Consider the following 13,793-nt stretch of genomic DNA (forward strand, 5'->3'; position numbering starts at 1 on the left):
CCACCTTCCTAGCCCTCTTAGTCTCTTGATACATACTTCTAAGCTAATTTTCAGGAAAGCTGTTCCAACATCATCTATCAGAAGTATCCTTGTATATGACTAGTTTCTCAAATTACTGCCAATCTGAAAAAAAAAATGCTTAAATTTACTTATTAGCCTTGGGTAGGCATCAGTTTGACATACATAGAACAAGTTTTTTGTTGTTGTTCTTGATTTGTTTTCGTAAAACACCTACCCTTGTACTTTATTCACTACTTTACCAAAATGTTCAATCTTTTTTAAAAATAGATTTGGAAGCCGGATGCCAGTGACTCACGCCTATAATCCTAGCTACTCAGGAGGCTGAGACCTGAGGATCGAGGTTCAAAGCCAGCCTGGCCAGGAAAGTCTGTGAGACTCTTATCTCCAATAAACCACTAGAAAACCGGAAGTGGTGCTGTTGCTCAAGCGGTAGAGCTGAGGGACAGCACCCAAGCCCAGAGTTCAAGTCCCACGACTGACAAAAAAATAAAAATAAATAGATTTGGAAGAGCTTGTTAGTACTAATATCAAAAATATTAACCTTGGGGCTGGGAAGGTGGCTCAGTGATAGAGTGTTTGGCTTGCATGCATTAGGCCCTGGGTTCAATTCTTCAGCACCACATAAGCAGAAAAAGCTGGAAGTGGCGCTGTGGCTCAAGTGGTGAGCGCTAGCCTTGAGGGGAAAAGCTCAGGGACAGTGACCAAGCCTAGACTTCAGCCTCCACAACCGACAAAAAAAAATAATAATCTTTTTTCTACCTATATACAAATATTTTCTCATGTCAATATCTTTTATTTTGCAAGGTTCATTTTAAGTCACTCTTAGAATCTGCCAAAGAAGATACTTTCTAAGGAAATAAAATTAACATTAGTTCAATAGCAATCTGATATAAGACTGTTTTAGGTACTTTCTAAATATTTTATCAGTCAATCATTTTATTATCTTTATATAGACATTTCTATCTTTATATGTGCATGTATAATGTATATATACATATATGTGTATGTATATACGCATACATATATAGACCTATATATACATCACATAATATGTATATAAAGAAGCTGAACAATTAGAGCAATTAAGTACTAGTTTTTCAGAAAAAAACAAAAATACTCAAAACTACTTTTTTTTTTCCTTTTGGTTCTGGTCCTGGGACTTGAATGCAGGACCTCAGTGCTGTCCCTGAGCTTTTTTGCTCAAGATTAGCACTCTACAATTTGAGCTACAACTACACTTCTAGCCAGAAGTGGAGGTTGTGGGTGGTTAATTGGAGCTAACAGTCTTGTGGACCTTCTTGCCCAGGATGGCTTCAAATCACAATGATCACATCTCAGCCTTGAAATTCTAGTACCTGGCTCAGCGCTACTCTTGAGGCTGTCTACACATCCAAAATTATTACTTACTTCTTCATCAATTTTATCCTCTAGTGCATCAATATGACGCTCTTTAAGAAATCGCTGTGTTTTTTCCAATTGGTATTTCACCAGTTCTTCGATGGCATCTTTTTCTTCCTTGTCTACAAATTCTTGTACTGCCTCTCCCATCCCTCTTTCTGTTAGTAATGAGAGCTGAACATTCTGTATGAGAGAATCAATGTAGTTACTAGAAGCAGAAATCATGTTTCTATAAAATAATTGCAGATAAGCAAGGAAAGTTATAGAATAGTGTAATCAGAGAAAAAGAAAGAGAAGTAAAGAGCTAGACAGCATATAAACCTAGTGATAAAAATTAAGGGGCAGAAAAAGCAAATCAAACCAGGAAAACGAAGTCTAAGACTAATGAAGGTACAGCAGCCTGAATGGTTATAATGTAGTCTAGAAACGGCCAATGATGATTAAGAGACTAAAGTTAAAACCATTGTGGTAGGCAAAACAATTGCCCCTAAAATTGTGTACATACTGATTTCTGAAACTCGTGAATATGTTAGTTACATGGCAAAGGGAAATTAAGGTTGTCAATGGAAAAAAGGATGCTAATCAGCTCATTATAAAATAGATGATCAAGACTATCCAGGTGGACTCAGTATAATCACAAGAGTCCTAAATAGGAGAAGAGGGAGTCAGGAGAATAAAAGGGTAATATAACTTGTGGAAAAAAAATAAAACACATTACTGTTTTTGGAGATCATAAAGGGGACCAAAAGCCAAGAAACACCTCCCTCAGAGCTTCTAGAAAGAAGTACAGTCCTGATGTGACCTTGATTTCTGTAGTTAGATTCAGCTAGCAGGTTTCTGATATAAAGAATTAAAATAAGCCACATGTGCTGGCTCAAGCCTGTAATCCTAGCTACTCAGGAGGCTGAGATCTGAGGATCAAGGTTCAAAGCCAGCCTGGACAAGGCGGTCTGTGAGACTTATCTCTAAAAAACTAGAAATGGCACTGTGGCTCATCCTATGTAGTAAAGCACTAGCCTTGGGTTCAAGAGCTCGGGACAGTGGCCAGGCCCTAAGTTCAAGCCCATTGGGAAAAAAAAAAAAAATGTAATCAATTTCTGCAGTTTTAAATAAATGTAACTAGAGGATCTAAAAAGAGGCAAACACACTTAGTAGTAATTTGAGTAGTTTCATCATCATGAAACTATTATTTGTAAAGTAATTCTGAAATTACATCCAAATGAGAAAAAAAAATTGTAAATTAAGACTTCTGTAGTAGATAGAAAAAGAAAGAAGAGCTAGGTGCTGGTGGCTCACACCTGTAATCCTAGCTACTCAGGAGGCTAAGCTCTGATGATCATGGTTCAAAGCCAGCCCAGGCAGAAAAGTCAGAGAGACTCTTATCTCCAATTAACAACTAGAAAAACAGAAGTGGTCCTATAACTCAAGTGATAAGAGCACTAGCCTTGAGCAAAAGAGTTCAGGAATAGCATGCAGGCCTTGACCTCAAGCCCCATGACCAACCAAAAAAGAAAGAAAGAAAAAGAAAGATAATATTAACAATAATAGTTACATCAATGTTTTCTATTAAGCATTTTTTCTTGAAATTCAGTAATCATAGATAAATACAATTCAATGTCACCCTACTTCAATACAATCATTGTGAAGATTCATTTTATTTGCTAATATTACATTTCTTAAAATCTGTTACCATGAAATAGCTTGTTGCTCAAAAGGTAAACTAAGAAATTACCTTCTCTGCTGTTTGAAAATACTGTTTTACAAGGTCTTCTACCCTAAGTGTTGTTCCTTCTAAAGGTTTTGTGATAAATCTCCCAAAGTTTATCTCTTCTCCTAGAAAAAAATAAATCCAGCACAAATATCAGCTTCTGTTTTTAAATGTTAAAATGGCCACACTCACTGCAAGTTGTTGATAGTGCAGGAGGTTTGAATAAACACCATCAAATGCTGCTTGCTCAACATGCTAAACTGTGAGGCAAAAACCCAATTTCTGTTAATAGGGTTGTTTTTTTTCCCTATAGTCAGTATTCCCTGCCCATATCCAGAAATTAATTACTTAGCTATCATAAACAGTAAGCAATACAACAATTCTTATTTCAGAAGTCTTAAGTGCTCTTAAATACTGTGTACTCAAAAGTCAAAAAACAAATGCAAAATTATCTGGACATTAATAATATATGGTAAGAGGTAGTTATTTTGAGTAATATCTAAAGTCTAAGTATGTTTTTACTTATCCGTGTTGTTTTAAAACCACTATTTTTGTGGGGTTTTTTTGGGGGGGGAGTCTGGTCATGGGGCCTGAACTCTGGGCACTGTCCCTCAGCTCTTCAGCTCAAGGCTAGCGCTCTACCACTTGAGCCACAGCGCCAATTCCGGCTTTTTGCTTATGTGGTGCTGAGGAATCAAACCCAGGGCCTCATTCTTGCAAGGTAAGCACTCTACCACTGAGCCACCTTCCCAGCCCCTTAAAACCACTATTTTTGGAAGAAGCCTTCCATATTTCTTCAGTGATATCCACAAAGCCTTAAAAAAATGAATTAAAAAAAGAAGTTTTTGTTCAATGTTTTATACTAAAACATCTTCCATTATTTTGTTTTTTACCAAAAACTGATTTAAACTGTAAGAACATTCTAATTTTTTAAAATATTTGTATTATCTTTAAGTAGGTGTACAAAGGAGATGCTATCCAATAAAGTAGTTTATGAATATAGTGGGTCCTGATCAATGTTAACTCTTTCAACATTCTAGCCATCCTTCCCAAACCAGCCGTTCCCCAACTTTTCTTAATTCTGTAGGATATGTTTTTTAAAATTTATTTATTTTTGCCACTTAACAAAGGGAAGGAATAGGCCAAAGAGGAATGAAAATGTTGAAGGAGTGACACAGATCAAGAATATTCTTTAACTTGTAAAATTAACTAGCTTACCTGTTTTTGCCTTTTGTTCTCTATGCCTGAAAAAATGAATAATATCTTTTGGGTTAGCTACCCGATCCACAAATTTCTGGCTAAAGCGAAGAACATTGAAAGGTTCAAAACCTCCAGTATAGTCCACCTAGAAATACAGAATAACTTAAGAAATCTAAAAACCACAATACTTTTAATACTTATTTTCTGATGCATGTAACTTTATGGCTTAATATACAAATTTATAAATTAGTTTTCTATAATACATTTTGTATATATATACACACACACACACACACACACACACACACACACACACACACACACACACACACACACACACACACACACACACACACACACACACACACACACACACACACACACACACACACACACACACACACATATATGGGGGGGTGTGGTTGGTCATGGGCTTGAACTCTGGGCCTGGGTGCTGTCCCTGAGCAATTCAGCTCGAGGTGAGCACTCTACCACTTGAGCCACAACACCACTTCCAGTTTTCTGGCGGTTAATTGGAAATAAGAGTTTCACAGACTTTCCTGCCTGGCCTGGCTTTGAACCACGATCCTCAGATCTCAGCCTCCTGAGCAGCTAGGATTGATTACAGGCACGAGCCAAGGGCGCCCGGCATATTTAAATACTTAAAAAGGTAAAAGTTAAGTGAAATACTTTGTTTGAAATAATCAGGTTACAGCAAGAATTTCTACAATGGTGGTGTGTGCCTCTGTAATACCAGCTACTTGTATACAGGACTGGAGTCTAAGGTTAGCCCAGACATGAGCATAAATAACCTATCTGAAAAACTAACTGAAAGCAAAAGGACTGGGAGCATGGAACAGGTACTAGTGGGCTTACCTACCAAGTATGACAAAAAAAATAACAAGAAGCCGGGCGCTGGTGGCTCACGCCTGTAATCCTAGCTACTCAGGAGGCTGAGATCTGAGGATCGCGGTTCAAAACCAGCCCAGGAAGGAGAGACCGTGAGACTCCTATCTCCAATAAACCACCAGAAAACCGGAAGTGGCGCTGTAGCTCAAGTGGTAGAGTGCTCGCCTTGAGCTGAAGAGCTGAGGGACAGCGCCCAGGCCCAGAGTTCAAGCCCCACGACCGACAAAAAAAAAAAAAAAAATAACAAGAAAAACAAAGAAAGAAAGAATCCCTAAACAAAACACTTCCATAATATTGGATATTTCCCATGACACCAATACCAGGTGTGCCATTTGAAAGGGGATGAAATTTATAAACAAGTTTTCAAGATAAACCCCTAAAAAACTAAAATGTCAGCCTTAGAGATATTAGTGCATTGGTCCATCATCTCAGGGATGGGAATGTATCTTCAAACTGGACAAGAATGAATGCTGGGAAAATACAGACAGGAAAGAATCAGGTCTGAGCAGTGTGAAACAATGACCTTCAAAACATGCTATCTTAGGGCAACTAATAATCTCTCTCAAGGCAAGATCTTCCCAAAGATAGCTATAAACCTTCATCACACTTGGGATCATCTGCTAAGCTTCTGTTCATATATTTGCATTTCTTTGTTATGTCTCTAATTTCACCTCCTACCAATAAGTTCAAAATCTCTCCTAGTTTCTATGTTCCTCACTAGACATACAAATAGGTACTGTAAGATCCATTCAATGAATTTAATAATAGTCCACTAGTTGGCATAATACGTTTGTATATTATCTCCACAATATTTAAGAATGAATTAAAAACTTGCTGTGCTTTGGATAAGGAATGTCGATTTGCTCTTTAAGCCTGGTTGCTTCTAATGACTTCAGACATAGATGAAAAATTACAGGATTTGTTTCCCTGATGAGAGTATTATGTAATTCCTCTGAAGTAACTATCAATGTATTACTCAGATAATCTGCCATATCAAAAAACTGCCATGTCATTAACTACTGCCATGTCATTTTTAAAAAATTCTTAACTAACTAGATCTCTGGGGGAGGGAGAGGTACTTGAACCTGAGGTCTTGTATACGTTACGCAAGTGTTCTAAAACTGAACTATGAAGTTCTACCCAGATTTTAACAGTTTTACTCTAACCTACCTTTATTTATAATTTCCTGATCCTAAGAACAACAAAATTTATTCAGAAAACCAATTTTATTGGATGCCCTTACTGCTCAAAGTACTCTGCTAAATGGCGAGGGATGCAACCATAAATAAAACACAATCTTCAACTAGGCACAGATAGCTCATATCTATAATCTAGGCAACTGAGATCCAAAGATTATGGTTCAAAACCAGCCTAGGCAGAAAAGTTTTGAAGACTACTTCCAATTAATCAGCAAAATGAAGACTGGTAGTTTCGCTCAAGTTTTAGAGCACTAGCAGTAAGCAAAAAAGGGGAATAATAACGCAAGGCCTGGGTTCCAATCCTGATACCAGTAAAAAAAAAAAAAGAAAGAAAAAGAAACAAAACCCTTGAAGCTCCCAAAAATCTCACAATTTTGTTGTTAAAAATTCATAAGCTGGATGCAAAACAAAAGAAATGTACACACCACCCAATGTGGAAGAAATAACTATCGCAAAGCTCATAGAACTCATAAATACCATGATAGACAATTTGCTCCAGGAAAGTTAGAGTGTGTTTGTGACTTTAACTGAGCATCACCATCACACAATACTATGAAATTTGGGAAATTATGTAACCACTTAATCACAATAAAAAATTTGAAAAAAAAAATTCATAAGCTGGGGGCTGGAAAGGTGGCTCAGTGATAGAGTGCTTGCCTTGCATGCATGAGGCCCTGGGTTATATTCCTCAGCACCACATAGGCAGAAAAAGCCAGAAGTGGCTCTGTAGCTTAAGTGGTAGAGTGCTAGCCTTGAGATGAAGAGCTGAGGGACAGCGCCCAGGCCCAGAGTTCAGGCCCCACAACCGACAAAAAAAAATTCAAAGCTGGTGGCTCACACCTGAAATCCTCCTAGCTACTCAGGAGGCTGAGATCTGAGGACCATGGTTCAAAGCCAGCCCAGGCAAGAAAGTCCATGAGACTCTTATCTCCAATTAACCACCAGAAAACCAGAAGTGGCATGTGGCTCAAGTGGTAGAGTGCTTGCCTTGAGCTGGTGAGCTCAAGGACAGCACCCAGGCCCAGAGTTCAAGCCCCACGACCAACCAAAAGAAAAAAAAAAAAAAATCATAAGCTGCTGGAGTTGGGGGCTCTTGTCTTTAATTCTAGCTACTCAGGAGGCTGAGATTTAAGGACCTTAGATTCCAAGCCAACCCGATCCAATCAATCACCAAAAAAGCCAGAAGGAGAACTCAAGTGGCTCAAGAGATGAGTCCTTAGCCTTGAGCAAAAACTCAAGTACAGCACCCAGGCCCTGAGTTCAAGCCCCAAGACCAGAATAGTAACAACAAAATAAATTCAGGAACTGACAAGGAAGATAAATGTAAATAAATCACAAGCAGAGTGTGAATGTTGCTATAAGAAGTATATACAGGGCTGGGAAGGTGGCTCAGTGGTAGAGCACTTGCCTTGCATGCCTGAGGCCCTGGGTTCGATTCCTCAGCACCACATAAGAAAAAAGCCGGAAGTGGCGCTGTGGCTCAAGTGGTAGAACGCTAGCCTTGAGCTGAAGAGCTGAGGGACAGCGCCCAGGCCCAGAGTTCAGGCCCCACGAATGGACCCAAAAAAAAAAAAAAAAAAGTATATACAAGCAGAAAAAGAACAAGCAGCAGTAACTCTTGAGGGGCAGGTTTAAGTGGTGGCTGAAAGAAATAGAAAGCAAGAAAGAAGTATATTTGCACATACATGACATGAGTGAAGGCTGGTTTGAAATTAGAAATTAGGATGTGCTAACAAGGAAGAAGACTAAGAAGTCGGTTTAGATTAGGTCATACAAACCAGGTCTGTATTACTATAAAGTTTTGATTTGTTCTTGTAAGTGCTAGGTAATCATTAAAGTGTATTTAATGAACACTAACTTGGCATTAGTGTGGAAGGCAGACTCGTAGTGGGCAAGGAGGCATCTGAGGCAGAGTTCAGGTAGGAAGTTGCAGTTATAGGCAGTAAGTAACAATAATGGCTTAAATACAACAATGACTATAGGAAGAGCAAAGGGACCAGATTAGAACATTTACTGTGCTCCAGACACCTTTTAATTCACTTGAATCTCAGAGATTTATAGAGACTGAACCGTTCCAGGTCATACTAACTAATGCCATGGCCCAATCAGCCAGCCTTGGCCTTCAACTGTTTTCCCTATACCCCAGAAATTCTCAAGGTTTAATGTGCATACAATCTTTTATGGATATTCTGTAAAAAAGCAATGGTGTCTACTGCCGAATGGGACAGATGTGGAGTCTGAGATTTTATATTTTTGAGCTTCTTGGATGATGGCAATGTCAGTGGTTTAAGGATTCACACTCCCTGAGTATCAGGCTTTTTAGAGGACTCCAAACATACATATCAACAAGGAGCTCTAAAACATAGGAGTCAGCCGGGTGCTGGTGGCTCACGCCTGTAATCCTAGCTACTCAGGAGGCTGAGATCTGAGAATTGCGGTTCAAAGCCAGCATGGACAGGAAAAGCCTTGAAACTCTTATCTCCAACAAACCATCAGAAAATTGGAAGTGGCGCTGTGGGTCAAGTGGTGCTGTGGGTCAAGTGGTAAAGCACTAGCCTTAAGCTGAATCGCTGACAGTGCTCAGACCCAGAGTTCAAATCCTATGAACCGACAACCCCCCCCCAAAAAAAGACTTCCCCAAGGCTCTACTTATAATGCTTCTACTTATGTCACTAGCTAAAACTTAAGCACATAGCCATACCCATCTGTAAAAGAAGCTAAAAAAAATAAAATAAAACATAAGAGTCAACACTCCATAGGACTTTGTTCAAGCCATGATGCCATAAGACAGATAATGAACAGGAAGAGGAAAAGATAACTCAAGAGTTACAAATCAGCTGGGAACCAGTGGCTCACATCTGTAATCCTAGCTATCCTGGAGGCTGAGATCTGATGATCTCAGTTCAAAGCCAGCAGGAAAATCCATGAGACTTTTATCTCCAATTAACCACCAGAAAACTAGAAGTGGCGCTGCAGCTCAAGTAGTAGAGCACTTGCCTTGAGCTGAAGAGCTCAGGGACAGCACCCAGGCCCCGAGTTCTATCCCCACGACCAATAACAACAAAATAAGTTACAAATTGTAATTCAGTGAGATGAAAAAAAAAAAAAATCACTGAATTTGATATTCAATGGCCAGAGGATTCATGTGTTAGATGAAGAATATAGGCTATATACCTAAAACAAAAAATTCATATAATTAGGAAGACTTGTTACTTAAATAAAACAAGGAAGAAGGTAAGTGACATCAGCAGAGTCAGGGAGAAGAACAGGATTGTAATCATAAGGAGGGCAAGCCATAGCAAGGTGGCATTTGAGCAGACTTGAAGAAATAACAATGTACCTGGTATGTTTAAGCAACTACAAGAAGGCCAAAGTAAGAGAGAGCAAGAACAAAAGATGATCTCAATGTATGAAACAGAACAAACTTTTAAAAATGACAAAATTCAAATACAGGGGCTGGGAAGGTGGCTCAGTGGTAGAGCGCTTGCCTTGCATGCATGAGGCCCTGGGTTCGATTCCTCAGCACCACATAAGCAGAGAAAAGAAAAAAGCCGGCAGTGGCGCTGTGGCTCAAGTGGTAGAGTGCTAGCCTTGAGCTGAAGAGCTGAGGGACAGCGCCCAGGCCCAGAGTTCAGGCCCCATGACCGGACTCAAAAAAAAAAAAAAAAAAAAAAAAAAATTCAAATATATCAAACCTGTAAGAATTCAACTGGGATTAGGTCAAATCCTTACAGCTTTATTCCTTTGTCTCCAATGCTGTTCTGACTTTGAAAATTTGCCTTATTTTCAAAACAATCCATGTAAACTGCTATGCTAAGTTCAGAGCTTACTCGGAGTCGTATAAGAGGCTTCTCTGGCTGTTGAGAGTTCCCTAGCCGTTCCCGTTCAGCACTTTCAAGCATTTCTTCAATCTGAGAATAAAAATAAAGATTAAAAACCACAGTACTAAATGCAATTTTAAACTATCTAAATAGTGTTTATATTCATATCAAAATTTTCCACTTTATGGTCATCTTTATTTCCCAGGTGATCTATAAACATCTTTCAAAATATATTGTTTCGTAGCCAGGTGCTGGTGAGTCATGCCTGTAATCCTAGCTACTCAGGAGGCTGAGATCTGAGGATTGTGGCTCAAAGACTCAAAGACAGCCCGGGCAGGAAAGTCCGTGAGACTCTTTTTTTCCCCCCAGGGCTGAGGACAGAACCCAGGGCCTTGTGAGCACCGGGCGGGCGCCCTTCAGCTGGGCTAAACCCCCAGCCCCCGTGAGATTCTTATCCCCAATAACTACTCAAAAAACCGGAAGTGGTACTGTGGCTCAAATGGCAGAGCGCTCCAACTTGAGCTGAAGAGCTCAAGGAGAGCGCCCAGGCCCAGAGTTCAAGACCCACTGCGGGAGGGGGGAGGGAAGGGGGAATGGATTATACAGATATATATTTATATTGGGGGAAATAAATATATATATACACACACACATACTGTTTTGTAATCCTTCCACTAATATCATTCCTTAACATAAAAGGGGGTTTTTGTTTTGTCTTTTTGTTTGCCAATCCTGAGGCTTGAACTCAGGGCCTGGGCACTGTCCCTGAGCTTCTTGTTGCTTAAGGTTAGCACTCTACCACTTGAGTTACAACACCACTTCCAGCTTTTTCTGCTTATGTGGTACTAAGGAATCGAACCCAGGGCTTCATGCATGCTAGGCAAGCACTCTACCACTAAGCCACATTCCCAGCCAAACAGGCTGGGGTTGATGGTGATGGGTTGATGCTGAAGCACAGGGTGCAAAACATTTGGTTTGGACTACCTTAAGTGAAATGGGTGCCTAATGAAGACTATTACAGAGTCTAAGTTCCAAAATATCCTCCCATCTGCCAATGAAATAAACTACTTATCACATGAGGATAAAAAAGAAGAGGGGAAAAACTTAGAAGAGTATAATTAAAGTTTTTCCAAGTCTCACAGTCCTCTATTTCAATGGCATAAAAGAACAGAAAATTTATTTCACACAAACTCATTTAATGAAATGGTAATCTTACTAGCTTTATGAAAACATGAATGTTAAGGCTTCTCTCCACTCTATTGAATTATTTAATTAAAAGTAAATAATTTTCAACCATAGTAGATCTCATTAATTTTAAAACAATTACCTTCTCCAAACAGAAGCTTTGTATGGCTTGGGTTACTTTAGGATTATCTGGGTTAAAAATGTCTGGATGATTAGCAAGAACAATATCCTCTATAAAAAACTGCCGCACTGTGTGAAGAGGAATCTTCTGCATATTCATTTTCCTTCCTTTAATACGCAGAAGACCAACGTGTCTGAAATGGAGATAGTAAGAGCTCAGTTTCCTTATGAAAATGCACAGGTTAAAACTACTTATCACTTTGTTTCTAAAATCAGTCTTACAAATAAATGTTTATTTATTTATTTCTTAACTTTTACACTAAGGAATGGTATTAGTGGAAGGATTCCTGTCATTCTCACAGGAAAAAAAGCAAACATTTCACTTCCTCATCTAACAGAAGTCAAAACTTAGGATGTCAGCAAGATCCTACTTTTTCTGCAAGTTCTAGAGAGATCTATTAATCTTTTCTAGTATCTGATGTCATTCCTCAATTGTGGCCATGTCTCCTCCTTCTCTGTGTATCTGTCTTAGTCCCTTGAGATCTTTTTTTCTCAAAGATTTTTTTTACTGAGATTAACTACATAAATTTCACAGTACTGTGGTGTAGTTATACTTAGCTAAACTCACAAACACATTTTAACCTTCACAATGATAATCATCATCATTCTAATCTATATAATTTACGAACTCTCCGAACATTAACAATAAAACTATTTCTTCCAGATCCAGTGATAGGTATGTTTCTTTCCATTTGCTTAGTATCAGCTGTTCCCTCTTTCTCATTCCCTCCCTCCCATCACTGTCCTTGAGTTGCTTAGTTCATTTTTATCAATGTCCAGTGCAACTAATGGGCCCAGAGTTCTTTCTTATAAGGGTTAATTGTTGTGTTTGGCACCCATCCAGATAATCTGACACAAGCAGCCATGAAACAACTATCAAAAGCTTTACCTCAATCCTCTCTTTTGCCACATAATATTCATAGACTCCAGGGACCTGGAAACAAATATATCTTGGGAGGGCACATGTTTTTATTCCAGCAACATTTGAGCTAGCCCTTTAATGGTGAATAGAAACTTGTCTAATTGCCAAAGGTGAAGGACACATTCAAGTTCCAGTGGCAAGAAAGTCATGAACCCTCTTGGGAGACCAGAAGTTCATGTGTCAGATGATCACGATAAAGAAGAGGAAGTCGGGTTCTGACAGCAGAGCAAGACCAGGGTATAAGTGGCAAACTACCATATGCAGAGCCTAAGTTTTATCCTGCAGAAAATGAGGAACTGTTCATTAAAACACTCATAGAGCACAGGTCACTTTAGTCCTTTCATTTCAAGAGCATGCTCTCTGCTACAGAACCTGGTGCCAACACTCATGCTGCAGAGAAGCCACTGAGCTCACATTTAGGAAGCAAATACCAGGTTGTCTCTAGGATCGCCAGCTCCATTCTTTGCTGACTGTTCAAAGGGGTTTCACCATGGCATTTCATAGGTGCATATGCAGTTTTTAATCAGCTGGAATTACTCATTTTACTCTCAATTTCCCATCCCTACTGCTCCCTATTTGAGAACTTTCAAAAAGCTCTATTTTTTTTCTCTTTACTCACAAGTGCACTGTATTTCAGTACTGTTCACCTCTAATATTCTCTTTTCCTTCTCCCTTTCTAAGCTCCTCGGTTTTAAAATTACAAATGTATGTAGGTATATGTGATCCTGTATGTAATTGCTTACATATGAAGAAATATAGGATTGAACCCAGCTTACTTTGCTTAACATAACCTCCAATTCTGTTATAAAACTGTAGATAGCGGGCTGGGAAGGTGGCTCAGTGGTAGAGCGCTTGCCTTGAATGCCAGAGGCCCTGAGTTCGATTCCTCAGCACCACATAAGCAAAAAAAGAAAAAAGCCGGAAGTGGTGCTGTGGCTCAAGTGGTAGAGCGCTAGCCTTGAGCTGAAGAGCTGAAGGACAGTGCCCAGGCCGAGTTTAGGCCCCGCGACCAGACCAAAAAATAAAAATAAAAAAATTAAAAAAAAAGATTGTAGATAGCCAGATAGGACACACACGCACATGTACAAAACCTAAAGCAACCAAACCTGGGAAAGGAGGGAAACTCAACAAATTTTGGGGGGGGGGGGGGGGGGGGGGGGGGGGGGAATGGGAATGGATGGGAAAGGGAAACAAAAGAGGAGGCAACAATGCTTGATAAGAAATATACTCATTATCTGCCCATGTAATTA

General features: G+C 39.3%; 1 protein-coding gene across 2 annotated transcripts in view; it reads right to left on the minus strand.

Annotated features, from left to right (window-relative positions):
* Positions 1 to 13,793, minus strand: part of Mre11 (MRE11 homolog, double strand break repair nuclease) — a 62,801-nt gene that overhangs the window by 29,964 nt on the left and 19,044 nt on the right. For both annotated transcript variants that reach the window (XM_042685246.1, XM_042685245.1), the window contains exons 9-13: positions 11,584 to 11,755; positions 10,266 to 10,346; positions 4,346 to 4,472; positions 3,152 to 3,252; positions 1,429 to 1,602 (exon numbers count right to left, since the gene is read on the minus strand). In XM_042685246.1, the coding sequence (XP_042541180.1) occupies positions 1,429 to 1,602; positions 3,152 to 3,252; positions 4,346 to 4,472; positions 10,266 to 10,346; positions 11,584 to 11,755 (655 nt within the window). The remainder of the gene's footprint in view (positions 1 to 1,428; positions 1,603 to 3,151; positions 3,253 to 4,345; positions 4,473 to 10,265; positions 10,347 to 11,583; positions 11,756 to 13,793) is intronic.

This window comes from Dipodomys spectabilis, unplaced genomic scaffold (assembly GCF_019054845.1).
Source record: "Dipodomys spectabilis isolate Male_0828 unplaced genomic scaffold, ASM1905484v1 ptg000094l, whole genome shotgun sequence".
In the NCBI taxonomy this organism is placed as follows: Eukaryota; Metazoa; Chordata; class Mammalia; order Rodentia; family Heteromyidae; genus Dipodomys; species Dipodomys spectabilis.